General features: G+C 39.9%; 2 protein-coding genes across 2 annotated transcripts; one reads left to right on the top strand and one right to left on the bottom strand.

Moving 5' to 3' along the window:
* Positions 1-86: 86 nt before the first annotated feature.
* Positions 87-3,336, bottom strand: TMEM70 (transmembrane protein 70). Its single transcript, XM_015855802.2, has 3 exons — positions 3,080-3,336; positions 2,551-2,662; positions 87-1,911 (listed from the first exon to the last, which is right to left on the bottom strand). The coding sequence occupies exons 1-3, from the start codon at positions 3,251-3,253 to the stop codon at positions 1,463-1,465; spliced, it is 735 nt and encodes a 244-aa protein (XP_015711288.1). The 5' UTR covers positions 3,254-3,336; the 3' UTR covers positions 87-1,462.
* Positions 3,337-4,619: 1,283 nt separating this feature from the next.
* On the top strand, positions 4,620-17,608 carry ELOC (elongin C). Its single transcript, XM_015855795.2, has 4 exons — positions 4,620-4,751; positions 10,919-10,978; positions 12,987-13,130; positions 15,421-17,608. Exons 2-4 carry the CDS (start codon positions 10,975-10,977, stop codon positions 15,609-15,611), a joined length of 339 nt encoding a protein of 112 aa, XP_015711281.1. The 5' UTR covers positions 4,620-4,751; positions 10,919-10,974; the 3' UTR covers positions 15,612-17,608.
* Positions 17,609-18,179: the final 571 nt, after the last annotated feature.

Raw genomic sequence — 18,179 nt, 5'->3', positions numbered from 1 at the left:
TCCAAATTTCAACAGTAAAAATGCTTTGCATTCAGAAGAAAAGGCTGAGGATTTTGGTACCGCTCAAGAAGCACATACACACAAAGTTGGGGCCTTCCTTTTATTGACTCTTCAAAACTCCTTCCTGTTCTTCCTCTTTGGCATTCAAAGATGAAGTTAACTTTACACATGAGCACAAGCAGGAATTAACACATCCGACATGAAAACAACATACAAATGTTTAATTTGGTGTAAAACATGACTTAAACAAGTACCATAATCACATGATTAGAATTACTTATTACTGGCCTCCTGCCTTCAGTATAATGCATTAAACATACAAAAATATATAACCGCTTACTTATCAAGTGATATTGGCCTAACAGCGATAGATCAGGCTTTTCCAAATAAAGCTGCTAATATGAATCAATTTGAATTCTGCACATATTCTTTTTTAATTCAATAATTTTTTAAGCCTCAAAATTTTCAGGTCCTTCGTTATTTGTACACAAGGATCTGTCAGTTTATGTGACAAACCTCTGCTTGGTTCAAAAACATTCAAACCCAATTTCCACACAGTACAGAACTAATTCAAACAAATTAGTCACATGAGAAGATCTTATACTCTTCACTTGAACTAAATGTGACTTCCTTTGCAGAGTTAAAAATCAAGACATATATTTTAAAGGCACAAGCTCTAAAGAGTATTCTGCAGGAGATTCCCTTTCGTTTCCCTGGCTTTCATAAATGCCGAAAGAATCCATTTATACCACTAGATGCTTGTACTTCAAATCAGTACAAATATTTGTCTTAGCAAGATTTTCACGGCATAGACCTTACTTCTTTTCCATCTCTGGGAATGGAGCTGCTTGGGAGTGTGATTCTATCCCAGGAAACCATTTAAGTAGCTGTGAATAGTGATTGCTGTGACCCAGCTATTCTTTCCATCATTTCCAGAGACCCACAGACCTCTAAAAGGAGGCTACAAGAGGAGTTAGCAGTAATATCTGCCTGTCTTTTGAAGTGAAGGCCAACCCTACTCTCATGGGATGAAAAGTAGTGTCCATTAAAGAGCCCGACCTTTCTGTGTTAAGTACAGTTTCTCTCTAATCTTAAAAACTTACAATGTGCTTGACAGGTAATGAACATTCCAGATTTTTTTTATATGAATCGTTCCTATTAAAGCAGAGATGGTGAGTGTGCAGAACAGTCCATGCATGTAACAGTTCTCCTGCTTAGTTAATAATAAAAAATAAACCAAGAACAAGCACAAGAAAAACAGAAGCTTTTTCAATGTATTTTGTGCTGTTAACTCTGAAGAAGCTCTACATGTTTTTTACAGGCTTAAAAAAAAATTAGTACATTCCAAAACTTACGAATCTCCAATGTTACCTGATACTTTAGAAACCGCAATACAGTTTAACTTTCTTTCACATTCGTAGTAGTGCACAATGAACATTAAGTGACATTCCTTTTCTTTAAATTATTTTCTTTCACCATCTTTCTCTACCTGCTCGAAATCAAAACAAAAGGCTTTGTCGTAGCCCATGAGACGGTTGTAATCCTGAGGATCCGGGAAAAGAGTTGGATTAACAAGCATTGATTTAGTTTTAGCATAAAATGTTGTAAACATCTTGGTGATGTCTGGAATCTTTACATCTTTCTGATGGAAGACAGTTGCTTTTTCTGCCAAGATTGCATTGTACGTAATAGCTGTGTACGTGTCCATTTCCTCCTTATAATAGAGTCGAATTACATAGCCCTTTGTAAGGATATGCAAAGTAACTGGAGTAACGAATGTAAAAAACCCTATCACCCCATAAAATGCAGCTTGTAGAAGCAGGCTGTCAAATCCAATACCAGTTTTCAGTATGAGGTAGGGTGCCATGAACAGGTTGAATATGCTGGTGGAGTAAGAGAAAAATCTCACACCTACATAGAACAAAAACAAAAATAAGGTTAATACTTATAAGTAAAATTGTCTCTATAATTACCTGTGTTCTGCTACAACAAATTTTTGTCATTACTTGACTGAATTACTATTGAAAAGCCTTTTTAAAAACACTCTCAAATAGAATAAATCATTAATAAGTACCAGGAGGTCCAGTCTTCTCTTCCTGCCACTCTCACAGTTTGTTATATTCATGCTGGGTTTAATCATCGCTAGTAACTGACTTTATGTCTGTGATGAACTCTGCTATCATGCAATTATACAGATGTATGCATTTTTCACTTCACAGACAGGAATAATCATTAACGGTATGGCTGGGTACTTCTCTCTTCATCAACAATCACATTAAACATTCAGTTTGCATTAAAGAGAAAATTTTGCTTGGTCCCACACTGTGTTTAATTTGAAAAATGTAGGTTATACTACATTCACAAGTATTCTGCAGCCATCTTTCACACAGACTGAAAGAGAGCAGCCTGTACAAACATTTGAGGTTTTAGCAGAGTTGGAGAGAACATCTGCTTTCTTAATGTTGCATTTAAATTGTTTAAATGTTTATATATATATATATACACATAAATATATAAAAGAAGCAATAAAGATCCTTTCAAGTTACACACCTAACACTGCTTTTGCTAAGTTTCCTTTATAAACCAATCTTCCATGTTCTGGGTGGTCAGAAGGGGCAGATGTGCTGAGGCTGCGAACTGCTACCCCTTGAAAAGACGCAACCTGGAAGATGAAAGCAACGTCAGTACCTATCAGCACTACAGAGAATCACAGAACTGAATCATTAAGGCTGGAAAAGACCTCTAAGATCATCTAGTCTAACCATCAACCATGCCCACTAACTCATGTCCCTCAGTGCCACATCTAAGCATTTCTTGAGCATCTCCAGGGTGCTCCCTAGACATCCTGTTCCAATACCTCACCACTCTTCCTGAGAAGCTTTTCCTAATACCCAGACCAAAACACGAGAAGACTCTCTGTGCCCTGAACCTATTCCAAGCAACCTGAATTAACCATTAAGCTTAGGTTATATGCTACCGGATCATTTAGATTGGAAGTCCTCTAAAGTTCAAACCCAATTGTTAACCAAATACGCCAACCCAGCCTCCCCAGCTCCAGACCCTTCCCCTCCCGGCGCACCTCAGGGAGCGCCCCGCAGCCGCTCAGCAGCCGCCGTCCCCCGGCAGGCCGAGCCAGGGGCAGGCCCAGAGGGCGGCTGCCAAGCGGGAGCCCGCGGTGCGCCGCACCCCGCAGCCAAACGGGGCCGGGCCGGGAGGCAGCGGCATGGCAGCAGCCGGCGGCGCGGAGCAGCATGGCAGCCACGGCTCGTCCCGCAGCGCCGGTAGCGAGACACGTGGGGAACGGAACGGGAACGGAACGGGAACGGAGCGGTGCACACGGTGCAGCACCGCAACCTCCGCCGCCGCCACGCAGCTACAACCTTTGGTTCCCCAGCAGGAAGGGCTCGGCTGTAACACAGCGGTGTGGCTGAGCCCGAAGCTGCGGCTGAGGTTATACCATGAGAATGTCGGCAGAGAAAGACCTGGGGGTCCTGATGGACGAAAAACTCAACATGAGCCAGCAGTGCGCTCTGGCAGCCCGGAAAGCAAATGGGATCCTGGGCTCCATCAGGAGAGGGGTGTTCAGCAAGGATAGGGAGGTGATTGTCCCTCTCTACTCTGCTCTTGTGAGGCCCCATCTGGAGTACTGTGTCCAGGTGTGGAGCCCTCAGTACAAAAAAGACATGGAGATTTTGGAAAGGGTCCAGAGGAGGGCCACAAAGATGATCAGGGGGCTGGAGCACCTCCCCTATGAGGACAGGCTGAGGGAGTTGGGTTTGTTCAGCCTGGAGAAGAGAAGGTTGCGGGGTGACCTCATTGCAGCCTTTCAATACCTGAAGGGAACTTACTCCCAGGAGGGGAGTAAACTCTTTGAAAGGGCTGACAATAGCAGGACTAGGGGAAATGGTTTTAAGTTAAAAGAGGGAAGATTTAGGTTGGATGTTAGGGGGAAGTTGTTCACTAGGAGAGTGGTTAGACCCTGGAACAGGCTGCCCAGGGAGGTTGTGGATGCCCCGTCCTTGGAGGTGTTCAAGACCACCAAGGTCTTGACCACACCTTGTGTGCCCCGGTGGCGCAGTGGTAGGAATTCTGCCTTGCAACACCGGAGGCCCTGAGTTCAAATCCCCCCTGTGGCTCAAGTGGTAGAAGTGCCGCTCTGCTACACATTAGGCTCGAATCCTGGGGGTTGGACTCGATGATCTCTATGGTCCCTTCCAACCCGCACCAGACTATGATACTATGATGATGATACCAGGTTGGACGGGGCCCTGGGCAACCTGATCTAGTAAAGGTGTATGTTTGGTGGCCCTGCCAGGCAGGGGGGTTGGAACTACATGATCCTTGAGGTCCCTTCCAACCCGGCTCATTCTGTGTGTGATTCTGTGAAACATGCACAGATAAACATGGCAGCACTGCCAAGGACGAGCGGTCGGGCTAATCCCGGCGCTTTGTTGGCCAGCCATCGTGTACACTCAGCATCAGTTCCATCCGGCCCCGCTGCAAACCTTGTTATCGCACCTCCCTGCACTTCTTCTAACATGGCGGACAACGCCTTGCACCCCCCATAAACTACAGTTCCCGGCATGCCCCCTCCTGCCGCGCAGCACGCCGGGAGCCAGGCGCTCTCACTCCTTCCAAGGGCAAGGCGCGGGGGGCCGGATGTGCGCCGTGACCCAACGGAAGCGCTTGGGAGGCAGCTGGCCCGATACGGCGGGGCCCTGCGAGCGGGGCGGAGGGAGCGGCACCGGAGGGTGAGTGGTGGACAGGGCTTGGCACGGCCGGCACAGAGCTGGACCCGGGGTCTGCCTTGGGGTCTGCCCTTGGGAGAGCAGCGAGCCTCGCTGCTGAGGGCGAAAGGCCCGGAGCGCTGAGAGGAGAGGCCTGGAAGAGCCGGGGGCGTGTAGGGAGGTGGTGTGGGAGGTACACAGGGGTTCACAGCTTGCGGTTCTGCTGCTGGGAGCGAACAGCGCGTTAAAGTCTCTGTTAAAGTCAACCCGAATTCCACGCGCCGCAGGGAAAGGGGCTTTCCAGCAAGCTGCTGTAATTAAATATCGCTCTTCAACTTTTTTTTTTTCCGCTACAAATGACGTCCACCCTCTTCTCACGCCGTGCCCTAAAGAAAGGGCAGAAACTAAGGCCGAAAGAATTTAAGATGCGTCCTCTGGGGTTGTTGTGCCAAGGCGTGAAGTGCTATGGCTGAAATGGTCGGTGGGTGTAAGCAAAACCGATGGGGGAGAGCGATAGACTGACTGAAGTGTTGTAAAGGAAACGTGCTTCGGAGCAGCCCGTGCTCCTTAAAGGCAGACGTTGTTTTAGTGTAGGTGGCCATGAGCTTTGATAAGTTACTGATGGCTTTAGGTATATGTGTGAGAAGTGTGACACTAGCAGGCAGCTCTGGGGGCTGGTATAATACGTATATACATATAATATGTAGTATTATTTAAAGGGGCTTTAAAGATGATTAATATTGTGGATTGTGATATGAGCATTGCACTTTAGGGAGATGTAGCCATAGGTTTGCTGTTTACTTGGGTTTGCTCTGGTTCTGCTGCTGCAGAACTTCAGTTTGGAATGTAGATGTGTGTATATATATATACATACATCTTGCAGACCTTTAGGATAAGAACAGCCTGTATTATGAGTATCCCCTCCCATACTCAAGTTTCTTACTTTTGCTATGCTAACAACAAAAGCATAATTGGGAGTGAAGTGCTATTTATTAACTGAAAGGGTCCTTAGAAAGGGAGGTGTTTCTCTCTAATACATCTTGAGATCAGCTATTTAGCATGTAAATAATTTTTTTCCCTGAGATTTGCCATCTACACTGAGAGATTTCAGGGATGTGATCTTTAGAAACTTTAATCACTTCTGGCATTTCTTTGTAATAGAGAAAAATCATGTGATATTTTTTCTTCCTATTACTGAAATGGTGATAGACTGATGTACCAAATTTCTTGTAGTCTTAATGTGAGGAGTTAATACTGGTTCAGTGAGGAGATCCAGTTTTGTAAGATACCCACTTCTGTCTCTCACCTTGTAAATTTTGCCCAATCCATTTGCCCCTTATACTTTCTATGGGAATAAATTAATATATTTTGAAAGCTTGCTTAACTTCAGGTGGTTTTGCTGTGTTTTTTTGGAATTCTCTCTGTATGCCTTACATTTTGTCCTAGAAATATATATATATATTACTCTGATTATAAATACATATATGTATTTCAGAGTAAAATATCATTCATATATATATATATATATTTAATCAGATGTATATTTATATATTTAATCAGAGTAAAATAAAGGAAATTTTATATAGGATTTTTATGTTTGCTTGCATTTGGAATGGCTCAGAATGTAGTTACCATTGTTGTGGGGTAGTTTGCATAACTGTAATTTCTGATGAATGTTTCTGATGAGAGACCAGAAGTTGACACTGTATTAATAATTTGGAAGCAGCTTTATTCCCTCTACCAGCTTGAAATATAAAGTAACCAAGGCTTTTCTTGTATATTAGGGAGAAAACTCTGACACTTATTTTGTTTGTTTCTCTTGGGAATTACTGGAAAGTTTCCTAAGAAAAAAGAATACCTTAAATAAAGCGAGGCCTTTGAGACTCCATACCTGGCATCATATCTCACCTGTTTGTTTGAAGTAGCATTCAGCTTTAGCTGAACCTTCCTAGTAAATCAGCCGATCTGGCAATCTTGCTATACTAGTTTTCCCTCTAAATATGTTTCAATCCATATTTACGTTATATTTTGTGTACCCTAAACAGCAAATATTAAACTGAAGAGTAGTATTTTTAAACAAGCTTCTCTTTAGGATCTACATTAGGACTATAGTTTGGAATTTAAGAGTAAGACACTATTGATTTTGCACACAATGGCCTTTCTTTTCTGAAGATTTCTTCCTGATTTACAAATGACACTCAGAAAATTCCACATCTGGCTTCTCAACAAACCCAGGAATTGTGAAGGCATTTTTGCTATTTGCCCCACGTTTTCCATAAAGTTGATCTTACAGAACACAAAAATGCCACCAACTGAAGCGTACAAAAGACGTGTGTGTGCCTGTACTGCACAGCTAATGAATTGGAAGCCTTTTGAGTTACCCTACACCAGAATCTGAGTTTCAGACATTTTTCTGTGGGAACAAAGAATCTGAGTGCTTGCAAATGTTTGCATAGATTTAAGTTTCTTGTGCTAACGACTAAAAAGATGACGTTCTGGAATGTGTGCGGCAGTTGTGTGTGTTCAGTTAAATTAACATAGGCCCATCGACCATATTTTAGCCTTCTGGGCTTAGAAGGTGTAGAAGGAATCACAGAATTGTAGGGGTTGGGAAGGACCTCTAGAGATCATCGAGTCCAACCCCCCTGCCAAAGCAGGCTCCCTACATCACGTCACACAGGTTCTGGGTGTGTTGGTTGACAAACATGCAGTTTTGGCCCTAAGTTAGGAAAGGGGTTGTGGGCTTTCCTTTTTTCTTACATTTGATGCTCAAGAGAAACAAAATCAAAAGTAAACTCACTACACCACACTATTTCTTCTTGGGGTTGTGAGGAGAGTAACGTATTTAAACACAGGAACAGGAACGTTTGCTTTGTGTTGACAATTCTGGTGGTTTATGATACTCATATTCTATCTCAAGGTGTAAATGTGTTACTGCTTCCACTAACTTGTGTAAGCTCATGAACCAGGAAGGGAGTTGACTGAAGAAAACAAGCTGTGGCTTGTGCAAGATCACGTTAATAATATCTCAGATAACTTGGGTGCAGTTGTTGAAAGAAGATGCTTTTCACTAAACAATCATGTTGAAATGTTCAGATCTTCATAATGTATCATGACACACTTCTTGATCCAGAAGAGGAACCAATACTTGCTAACAGTGTTTTAGTTTTGTTATAGATTTTCCAAATTTCCTGTTTTCTTTAGCTTGTATCTTTTACTGCATTGATCCTTTTATGCTCTTTGCTGTCAGTGTTTTATCAGAAGAAAATCTATATGAAGTGGAACCAAGTTCCGTCCCTTGCTTCCAAGGTGGGATGTATGATGTTACTATCTTAAAAGTAGGTAGGCTTCCTGAGCCTTCTGTTTTTAGCGCTGTTATGTTACTTTTGTTCTGTATTAGCAATGCACGTTTTATTCTTTGTTAATACTGTTATGTTCAACAATTGGACTTAAACTAAGGAATAATCTTGGCGTGCTTTTCCCTCTTTGCTTATCCTTTTGATGAATTGTTTTCATCTTCATTTTGCGAAGCTGAACAAGCAAGACTTTCTAGTTTTTTTGTTATACAAGAGGCTTTTTGGTCATGTCAGTAGCTCCTTTCCATAGTGTTTCCAATTTGAACTACTTCTGCCCAGGTAACCAAGAAGATCAATGGCATCCTGGCTTGTATAAGAATCTGTATTGCCAACAAGAGCAGGGAAGCGATTGCCCCGCTGTACTCAGATCTGGTGAGCCCATACTTCAACTGCAGTGTTGAGTTTTGGGCCCCTCACTACAAGAAAGACATTGAGGCCCTAGAGAGTGTCCAGAGAAGGGCAACAAAGCTGTGAGGGATCTGGAGCCCCATCCAACCTGGCTTTGAATGCTTCTAGGGAGGGGGCATCTACAGCCTCACTGGGCAACCTGTTCCAGCATCTCACCACTCTCACAGTAAAGAATTTACCTAAATACCTAGTCTAACTCTACCCTCTTTGAATTTAAAACCATTTCTCCTTGTCCTCTTGCTATGTGTCCTTATAGAAAGTCCCTACCCAGCTTTCCTGTAGGCCCTTTCTGGTACTGGAAGGCCACTGTAAGGTCCCCATGGAGCCTTCTTTTCAAAGAAGATAATGAATTTTCATACAGCTTCAATTTATGTGCTGTTTTTCAAGACCAGTGAGTCACTTCTTTGTGTGATAATCTGTTGCCCTTTTGTCACAGTTCCTTAGTAGCCCTTTTCAGTCCAGCTGATGAACATTTGCATCATCTTACTTTATTCTTTTAGACAATTGTGCTCATATCGCACTATTTTAACACCAGATGATTTGCCCTGTCCAGACTCCATCTAGTTTGCCTTCCTTTCTTGTTATCAAGGAAATAACAGATTCACTTCTTACATGTTAGGTTACTAACATGTGAGAGCTTGAGTAACCATTGGGATTATCTCATACTTCCTTGCCTGAAATGGTTATGAAAAAAGGGAGATAGAAGAAATCAACACTCAGCACTGAAGTACTGTTGAGAAGTGAAGCTGTTTGCAATAGCAAGAAACTGCAGCTCTCAGAGATCTGACTCTCTAGACTTTGCTCAGGAATCTCTGTAAAACCTCCTCCAAGTCAACTTGCTTACTTTTTTTTTTTTTTGTGGAGATGAGGGGAGCAGTCTCTTCTGCTTTTTCACGCCTCCTTGGGATCCTTCTCAATAGTGAGTAATGGCAGCTCATGCGTCTGCTTGTTGCTCACTGCTTTTCATAGCAATTAAATGAATTATCAGAATTCTTAGGAGACTTTGTGCTGCCCCAACCCCCAGGCTTCTGCTGAATAACTACTCAGAATCACTGGTCATTTTTTGCTGAACCTTTGGGCACGCAACAGTACGTCATTGATTTGTGCTGGGTTAATGTTTGGAGAGTAGCTGTAGACACGAAAGGAATTTTAGGACAGCAGGTGGGTGGAATTTCTCTTTCATAGTTTTCTTTGCCACAGCAGAGATGCAGTTCAATATAGAGAACTGCACGCTGAATCTGAAAATACTAGATCTGTTATGCAAACAAGTGCTTTCATTTCTATAATCCTTTCAAATCGTTTCATGACACATAACATCTGCAGCAAGCTGAGTGTCAGCTTAGAAGCAGTGGAATTCCTGGTTAACTTACCGTGTGAATACCTACATTAAATATCTGGAGTAGATTACCTAAATGACATTGATGTATGTGTCATGAACTCTCAGTCATCTAGGAAGGGCAGCTTGGAGGGCCAGGTATTTAATGCACACTGATCAGATTGTTCGTTGAGCCTTCTCTTCTCCAGCCTAAATTCCCCAGCTCTGTCAGTCTCCCTGTGACTGACAGATGCTCCAATCCAGGTTGCATTTCAGTGTATTTTGTACTGAGGAGCCCAGACCTGGACTCCACATGTATCCCACCAGGGCTGAGTAGAAGGGGAGGATGCCTTCACTCAGTGTGCTGACAGTCGTGTGCCTCCTCGATTAGCCTGGGACAGTCGTGCTCTTCTTTGCTGTAAGGGCACATTGCTGGGGTGTGTTCTTGCAATCCCACAGCTTCCCTACCAGCACCCTTGGATCTCATTCTGACTGAGGCACTGGTTGGCCTCGAGTCAGTACTGTTGCATAGTGTAATTCTTCCAAAGGTGCATTTGCCGTTGAACTTTGTAGAATTCCTGTTTGCTCTTCTCCAATTTGTTGTGGTGTCCAGTGAATACCAGGATACCCTCATGATGCAACAACCCCTCCTGTATTCACTGAACTGTTGTCTGACTTTTCTTCTGTAGACACACAGTTTATTCTCTTCAGTGCCTTCTGCGCTATGGCGGAACTTGCTTTCTTTATCTCCCTGCTACAACTGTGTGGGTGGTGGCTGTGGTAATACGAGTGTAACAAGCTCCTGAAAAAATATTGGCATGATCATCAAGGGCTGTTAAAAACTATAAAGAAACATTTTCTTAGCAAAACTACAATTTGGAGATTCTAGAATTTGGTAAGCTGGTGGGATATATATGGCAAAGAACAACAACAAAAGCCAACCCAAACCAAGAAACACCAGGTTTCAAAACAGTATTTAGTGTCCATGACACTGTATGCTTTGTGTCGTCATATTCTTTTTAATAGCCATTATAATAACATAAAAGTTAATAACTAGTGCTGACTTAAGAAACTGTATTAGTGACTAAAAACATTGCCTTGTGTATTTTCAGACGCTCCTATTGCAAAAGCTGTGGTTGAAAAGAAATAATTTTTTTATAAGAAGAGAATGGGTAAGTGGATTTTTCTTAGGTTTTCATTGCTGTTTGTCACGTGAAACATTTTAGCTCTTTAATTGTTAAGAGGAGTTGGGCTATAAGACTGTTAAGTGTTGATCTTGTAGCTTTTTGTGTGAGAGTGTGTGTGTTGTTTTTTATTGTAGCCTGAAAACTTTGGGGAACTTCCAGCTAATGTACTTTTTAGAGTATTTTTGTGTGTGTGTGAATGTTTGTTTATTGAGATAAATATCTGTCTAACAGTAAAATGTAATTTATCCTTAATATACCAAATGGTGAAAATGTATGTGCTAAAGTAGAATGCCTTTATGTTTTACCGCACAAAACTTTTAGATATGGAACAAGAAAATTTCCCTCTATAGCAGCTGAAATTTCTCACTTTTTTCATTGTTTGCTAAGGTCAGTCATTGTTCAATTCCGGCTAAGAGATCATAATAAGGACTGACAGTTAAATTACTGTGCGTGTGAAACTTGGTTAATCAAACCCGTCTCACTACAAGTGATGGTTAATGAAACAAGATTAAAAAGATTCTGGTGCTAGCTATACTTCTTCTGAAAGTATTTTATTATCTATGGCACTAATGGCAAATTACCGACATTGTCAGTAACTAACTATATAGTAATTCTATTTTTATTTCAAATTCACAAAACAACTTAGTTGATGAGGAGAATATTATATTTGCTATAGCACCAGGTACAGTGAAAGATAATACATTATAGTTAATGTACTTTATATTTTTTTGTTTTGTTAGAAATAAAAACAACAATAACAGCAGATGTCAAGTTTGTAGTTTGTTTTATCTCTGTACTCCTGCGTGCAGTCATGAAATACTGGCAGTGGATTACTCTTCTAGAAGCATATAAGTATCATCTAATTTTCCAAGCTGTTAGAACTTTGAAGACTTCCAGTTTTACTTTACTGCCAAAATTAATACTGTCCTGAAAATTAAATCTTAGGTGTGGTGTCGATTTCAAGTATTAATTTCTAACAACTGAAGCAATACTTAACATGTTGGTTCTGTACTCCATGCAGTATTTGAAATATGACATTAACTTCCCAATCTGAATATGATAGAAATTGTATATTTATTGAGTTGAGATTTTCTTTGCATTTTAAACAAAAGTGGAAGAAAGGCTTAAAGTTACGATAATCTTAATTACACTTCACAGGAGTGCATGAAGACCAACTCCAAAGTCATCTTGGTTCTGAGCATGATGTGGGTACAGAATAGTCATAGAATCACAGAATTGCAAGGTTGGAAAGGACCTACAAGATCACGTAGCCCAACCTTCAGTGATTCCTACCCCAAAAAGCATGTTGTCAAAACAGATAGGCAGGTACACAGTAAGACAAAAGAGGGGGAAGAGAGACAGGAAAAGCATAGTCAAAACCATTATGGGGTCACTTCACAAACTTACTGGGTTTTTGTGCTTTCTCACCAAAGTCACAACATGAATATGCACTAATTTTCTTAGTCTGACTGGCCAGTGAGCAAGGAATTCATTCAGTTTCAGCTTTCTAGCATAGACGTACTTGCTCTGATCGCTTTCATTTCTACTGTACTTCAGAAAGCATTTTTTCTCTTGTAGTCATTATTTCTAAGATATTAGTTTCATATTCAGATGACTTTTAAGTTATAAGTACTGGCATGCCAGAGGTGGCAATAATTTTGTGAATAGAAGAAGTAGCATATTCTTCAAATGAGTAAATTATCATCTGAAGGAAAATTTCTTTGCTACACAGATTGTTGAAATCATGTCAGAATTTGATGATGGAGAGAGGGGAGATGTTAATCAAAATAGATACATTTTCTAAAAATTCCTCTTTTGAAATAGGTCTCCAGACTCTTCAGAGAAGTCTTGAAATGTGCAAATATTTACCTTATTTTTGGTGGTCTGCAGTGGTTCTTCCATCTGCAAACGTGGTCATGGGAAAGACTCAAGCTTGTGTTCTTAGTAATTGGAATCAGTCCTTGTATACTGAAGCTGTTGTTTTCTGTCACAGATGGAGAGGAGAAAACATACGGTGGGTGTGAGGGCCCAGATGCGATGTATGTGAAGTTAATATCTTCTGATGGCCATGAGTTCATTGTAAAAAGAGAGCATGCATTAACATCAGGAACAATAAAAGCTATGTTGAGTGGACCAGGTAAGTGTAACAGATGTAATACTTTCATGTCCTTCTCTTTCTCTGTTGAACTATTTGAATTTCTGTTATATAGTGGACAAAAGTTGGAACAAATAATAACTTGTTCAAACCATTTCTAATTCCATTTCCATTGGAATAGTCCACCTCTGTGGTGCATTGTATACCATATAATTGGACTCTAAGTTTCTGGGCAGCTAATAATTTTACGATGTTATTACTACCACTTTCCTCTGTTAAATGAACTTGTGGTCATTATATGAAGCTTGCAGCTTTCAAATTCAGGACAAATGACTCCATTGCTACCTTGGTGGTTGAACTTCAAGTATTCACAAAGTCTTTATGTCAAGGAGTACTTGAGATTAATGGCACAATTTAGTGTAAGTCTGAAGTAGAGATAAATTAACCAAAGGGAAAGCCCTCACGTGTTACTAAGTTTGTGAGACTACTCCTGGTTTAAGTGTTTGAATTAATTGTTGAAGCATGAAAGGGTGGAGAAGAGAATGAGTTGACTTGCATGTTTTCTTTCTTCTCTACCCTTGTCCCAAACAATTACTTTTGGTCAGTTAAGTAGAAGTAAGCTGTATCAACCTCTGATCCAAATATGGTCATTCACTTTTCAATTGTGATGAATGGAATTGCTGTCAAGATCTATTTGCTGAGTATACTTCCAAATTACTCAATAATAGTTGAGCAAATTAATCAATTAAAATTCTCAGCTTAATATTCTGTAAAATGAACATGAAAATACATTGCGGATCCATTGTCTAATTCAGTCCGTATCTGCCTCCGAGGTGTGCAGGAAGAGTAGTTACAAAACCCGCTCTAAATTTGTTCTGTGATCTGTAACAATATGAAGAAATAAAATGCAAAGAGGGCTGGAAAAGTGTCTCTGTAAAGAAGTCAGCATTTAAGCATGTTTTACATAAACATTTGTAAGATAAACAAGTTTGCAAGTAAAGTTATTCTTACTGCCTACAGGCCATAATTTCACTGATGTGTAAGCATTTTCTATTTAAGTATGGTGGCATTGTCAATATGCTAACAGTTGTGTTGCTTCCTACTGTTTCTATTATAAACTTTAAGGCAGATTGGCTTCAGTATGTGTGTTCAGATATTTCTACGCAAATATATGTAGCCATTAGTAAATGGCTCTGCTTTGTGGTTATAATGAAAGGGATCTCTACAAGGATATTCCTTTAGAGATGACTACATACTGCTAGGTCACCTATAAATATGGAGTATATGTTAGTGGGCTTTGTATTGTCTTTCAGCTTATTAAGTTTTAAGTTGGGAGATAAGAAAAGCAGTGACAAAGATAACAGTAGAGGAAGGCTGTGGGACTAACAGGATGATTTTGTATTCTCTGTGTCATGCTTAGAGGGCACAAAAGAAAGGTTCAAATATACTCGCGTTTTGAGATTTGAGCTTTGGGTAAAATGTTCAAATCTAGCAGGGATAAGCCCTTACAGTATGTAACCTTTCCTCCAGTACAACTAGGGTTTCCCTCTTTGTCCCTACATGCCTTTTTTCCCACAGCTTGTCAAGTTAGTGTATCTTTAAGGCTTCAACCTTGCGTCAGATCTGCCAGAAACCGTCCAAGAAATTCAGCCGTAGTGGAAGGAGACAGAACTGATGAGTGTGCATATGTAAAACATTTTTTTTTCTTGAGGAAGATAAATAATAGCTAAATAGATAAATAATAGCTAAAATTTTGTATGTATACCTCTTTTTCTAAATGATATTGTGAGCTTTAGTTCTGAGCACATTGCAGTTTTAGAGAACCTCTCAAAAGCAAGCATCAGAATTACACCTAAATTACTGGTGCAGTGGTTCAGAATATTAATGTGTTGCAGCCTAAATGAACAAACATTTTCTAATGCAAGGGATCCTCTTATTTGTGAGGGTTATGAATGCAAAACACCCTGCTTTGCACTGAAGAACATAGCAGCTAGGAGTATGGAACCCAGCAAGTCTATTTGGAGTATGTTGTATTTTTATGCTGTGTTTTATGTTGTATGAGAGTGGTTAGACCCTGGAACAGGCTGCCCAGGGAGGTTGTGGATGCCCCGTCCTCGGAGGTGTTCAAGACCACGTTGGACGGGGCCCTGGGCAACCTGATCTAGTAAATGTGTGTGTTGGTGGCCCTGCCAGGCAGGGGAGTTGGAACTACATGATCCTTGAGGTCCCTTCCAACCTGGGTCATTCTGTGATTCTGTATTTACTGTAGTAAAGTGTTTCATTTTGTGGTGAATTGAGATTCTGATTTTTTTATTTGTTTGTTTTCCCACAGGACAGTTTGCAGAAAATGAAACAAATGAGGTGAATTTTAGAGAGATTCCATCCCATGTCCTATCCAAAGTATGCATGTATTTCACCTACAAGGTCCGCTATACTAACAGCTCTACGGAGATTCCTGAATTCCCAATTGCACCTGAAATTGCACTGGAACTTCTGATGGCTGCAAACTTCTTAGATTGTTAAATAAAATAAATTATAATAAAAATGTAAAACTTTTTTCAGTATTTAATACATGTAGTTAAGTTAGTAACTTTTTTCAGATAGCATGTTGCGTGTGTGCTGTTGAGAACTGTAAAGTTCACTGCAGAGGCAATTGTCTTCAGTCCTTTTGCATATAGCAATCATTCAGTTGAGATTTGTTTTGCTGCTTACACAAATAAGGACCTTTTCACAACTGAGACAAATAAACAGATATGCCAATTAGTAGATGGCTATGCCTTATCCTTTAGGTGTGGTAGAATTTTCTTTTAATACAGTGACTGTATAAAATACTGGAGTTTAGCTTAATGCTCTCTAAAAGGTAATTATAGTTAAACACAAGTAGTTGTTTAGGGTTTCTAACTTTCTCTTATTGGTCAAGTTTCTAAACATCTGAACTTAATCTCCTTTATAAGGTGGCTGTCCTTTAGCATACTTATACTAACTAGATTAGAAGTGCCCTCTCTAAGGTTTGTATACTGACAGCAATATTCCATTTAAGTTGGAAGTGGAGTACGTAGGAGAATGTTTAAGGCCTTTAATTTAATCATCATTTAGACAAGTGAAGAAGTGTATTTGATGCAATATTCCTTTCTAACCTGAATTTTCTCCTTCAGTAATTACAAATATTCAAGTCACTAGTCTGTACAGTAACACCGTGATCATACTGACAGTGGCTTTTAATCTGTGTATATTCTGTGTAACGTATAAAGTTGTTCTTAATGTACTGTCACTTGGCCAGATATGGATTCTATATAGTTTCAGTTATGATTTATTTCCATTGTTGTGGTGGATGACGTACTGTATTTAATCTTTAGATTAGCAGTCATTCCAGTTTTCTCAAATAGCAACTGAAATGATAGCAGTTATTCTATTCTTTACCTCTTCCCTGACCTCTCCCTAAAATCCACAGAAAAAGACCCTAAATGTGGAGGCCTTGTATTGGATGGAAAGGGCATTAAGAAGATGTTTTAGGAGCTTTTTTAAATAAATGTAATATAGTTATTTCCAATGTTTTTACAGATATTTTAGAGGAAAAGGATTGGCAAGCCACTCACAAACTAGAGTGAAGCACATTAGCTCTTATTAATTCCTGCTTCCAATTGCCTATATAGATGGTTCTTAGTTTAAAACAAATTTCCATGAAGCAAAAAATGAGAAAAAAAAATAAAGAAGAACTGAGACGAAGTTGCTTCTTGTTCAGTCACGGCCTGAAGAACCCTCCTGCCAAAGTAATCTGTAAATGAGAATGTGTCATGAAAAGCAATGCAAGAACAATGTAGTTAGCATTTCCACCAGCTNTTGATTAAGAAATGATTGTGCTCTTTTATGGAAAAGTCTCACTAACAGATGCTGGATCTCTTCATTAATATATTAACTAAGGGTGAAACTCTTGTCTAAGCCTGATTGCCAACATAAACACAATCTGAGGTTTTCCAGACAAAAAATGGTAACTTGCATAGGCTGCGCAGTCTGCCTATGGACGAGTTCAGTTCTGACAAAATGAACTTACTCTGGACTTTAGCAATGCTTGATGGACAAGCATTGTCAATGTGTCAACATGTTGATAGATGAGCTGATGTTAATTCACATCACACACTTTGGCACAATTTATCGTGTTTAGCATGGGGATGTTTATAATTAGATTGGTTTTGCATGATAAAGCTGAAGGGTATTGCAAGGCGATTGTCTGAAATCCTATGTCTGAGCACTATGGTCAGTGCTATTAGTATCTTATTTTCAAGAGCACTAAAAAGAACAGAGAAATATCTTGTTATGTTGCTTTTGTTAGCGCCGGTAGGAATATACTCTAAAAGCTGAAGAAGTACTGACGTAGATGTTGAAGTTCCAGCTACGCTGCAGGCTGACAGTCTTAAGTTCTTCAGCCATTTTTAATAGTCTTGAGGTCAATGGCTTGAAGCTCAGACTGTTTAGTTTAAAATAGAAGTAAAAATAATGTCATTTAAAAAAAATAATAAAAAATAGTAATTTGTTTTAAGCATTCCAAAACAACCTCTTGTTGAAATACGTTGCGTTTTATGATTCCATGCTCCAGCAGCAAGATAAAAATACCTGTTTTATTTCTGAATGATAATTTCATTGTTTTTTCCTTCAGCTTGATGTATCATACAGTAGCTTTGAACACTCAGGAAACGCAGTAGTGTCCTAGAACACACTATTTGCAAAACCACTGGCTGTTAAGAAAACTAACCTGCAGATTTCTAATGGGGAGGGGGGCAGAGGGAATTAGTGCAATTTCTTTGGTAGTGACATGGGTGTGCTATTAATACATTGGAAAATTACCACACTTAACCCCTGAGTTCTAAATAAATTTCAAAATTGAAAATTTTTAAAACCGTGTTTTTGTGGATTTGTGACTTATGTAGCATTGTAATATGAGTGTGTGGTGAATAAATTGCTAGTATTAGCGTTAGCATTTGAGGGTTTTGAAACATGTATAATATTAATATAATATTAAGAAGTTTTTCTCCTAGTTCCGAAGAGTTTTGTTGCTTTAGACAGTGTTTAGATACCTTTGTGCTCCTCCGAATT

This window comes from Coturnix japonica, chromosome 2, assembly GCF_001577835.2.
Source record: "Coturnix japonica isolate 7356 chromosome 2, Coturnix japonica 2.1, whole genome shotgun sequence".
Classification (NCBI taxonomy): domain Eukaryota; kingdom Metazoa; phylum Chordata; class Aves; order Galliformes; family Phasianidae; genus Coturnix; species Coturnix japonica.
The sequence above is the reverse complement of the archived record's forward strand: the minus strand, read 5'-3'. Positions and strand labels throughout refer to the sequence as shown.

Excerpts from the sequence above, each read along its gene's own strand:
- TMEM70 (XM_015855802.2), bottom strand. The coding sequence starts at position 3,253 with ATGCTGCTCCGCGCCGCCGGCTGCTGCCATGCCGCTGCCTCCCGGCCC. Across the intron at positions 2,663-3,079 it reads GCTGCGGGGCGCTCCCTGAG|GTTGCGTCTTTTCAAGGGGT; the intron begins GTGCGCCGGGAG and ends TTCATCTTCCAG. Across the intron at positions 1,912-2,550 it reads CTTAGCAAAAGCAGTGTTAG|GTGTGAGATTTTTCTCTTAC; the intron begins GTGTGTAACTTG and ends TGTTCTATGTAG.
- ELOC (XM_015855795.2), top strand. Across the intron at positions 13,131-15,420 it reads AGCTATGTTGAGTGGACCAG|GACAGTTTGCAGAAAATGAA; the intron begins GTAAGTGTAACA and ends GTTTTCCCACAG.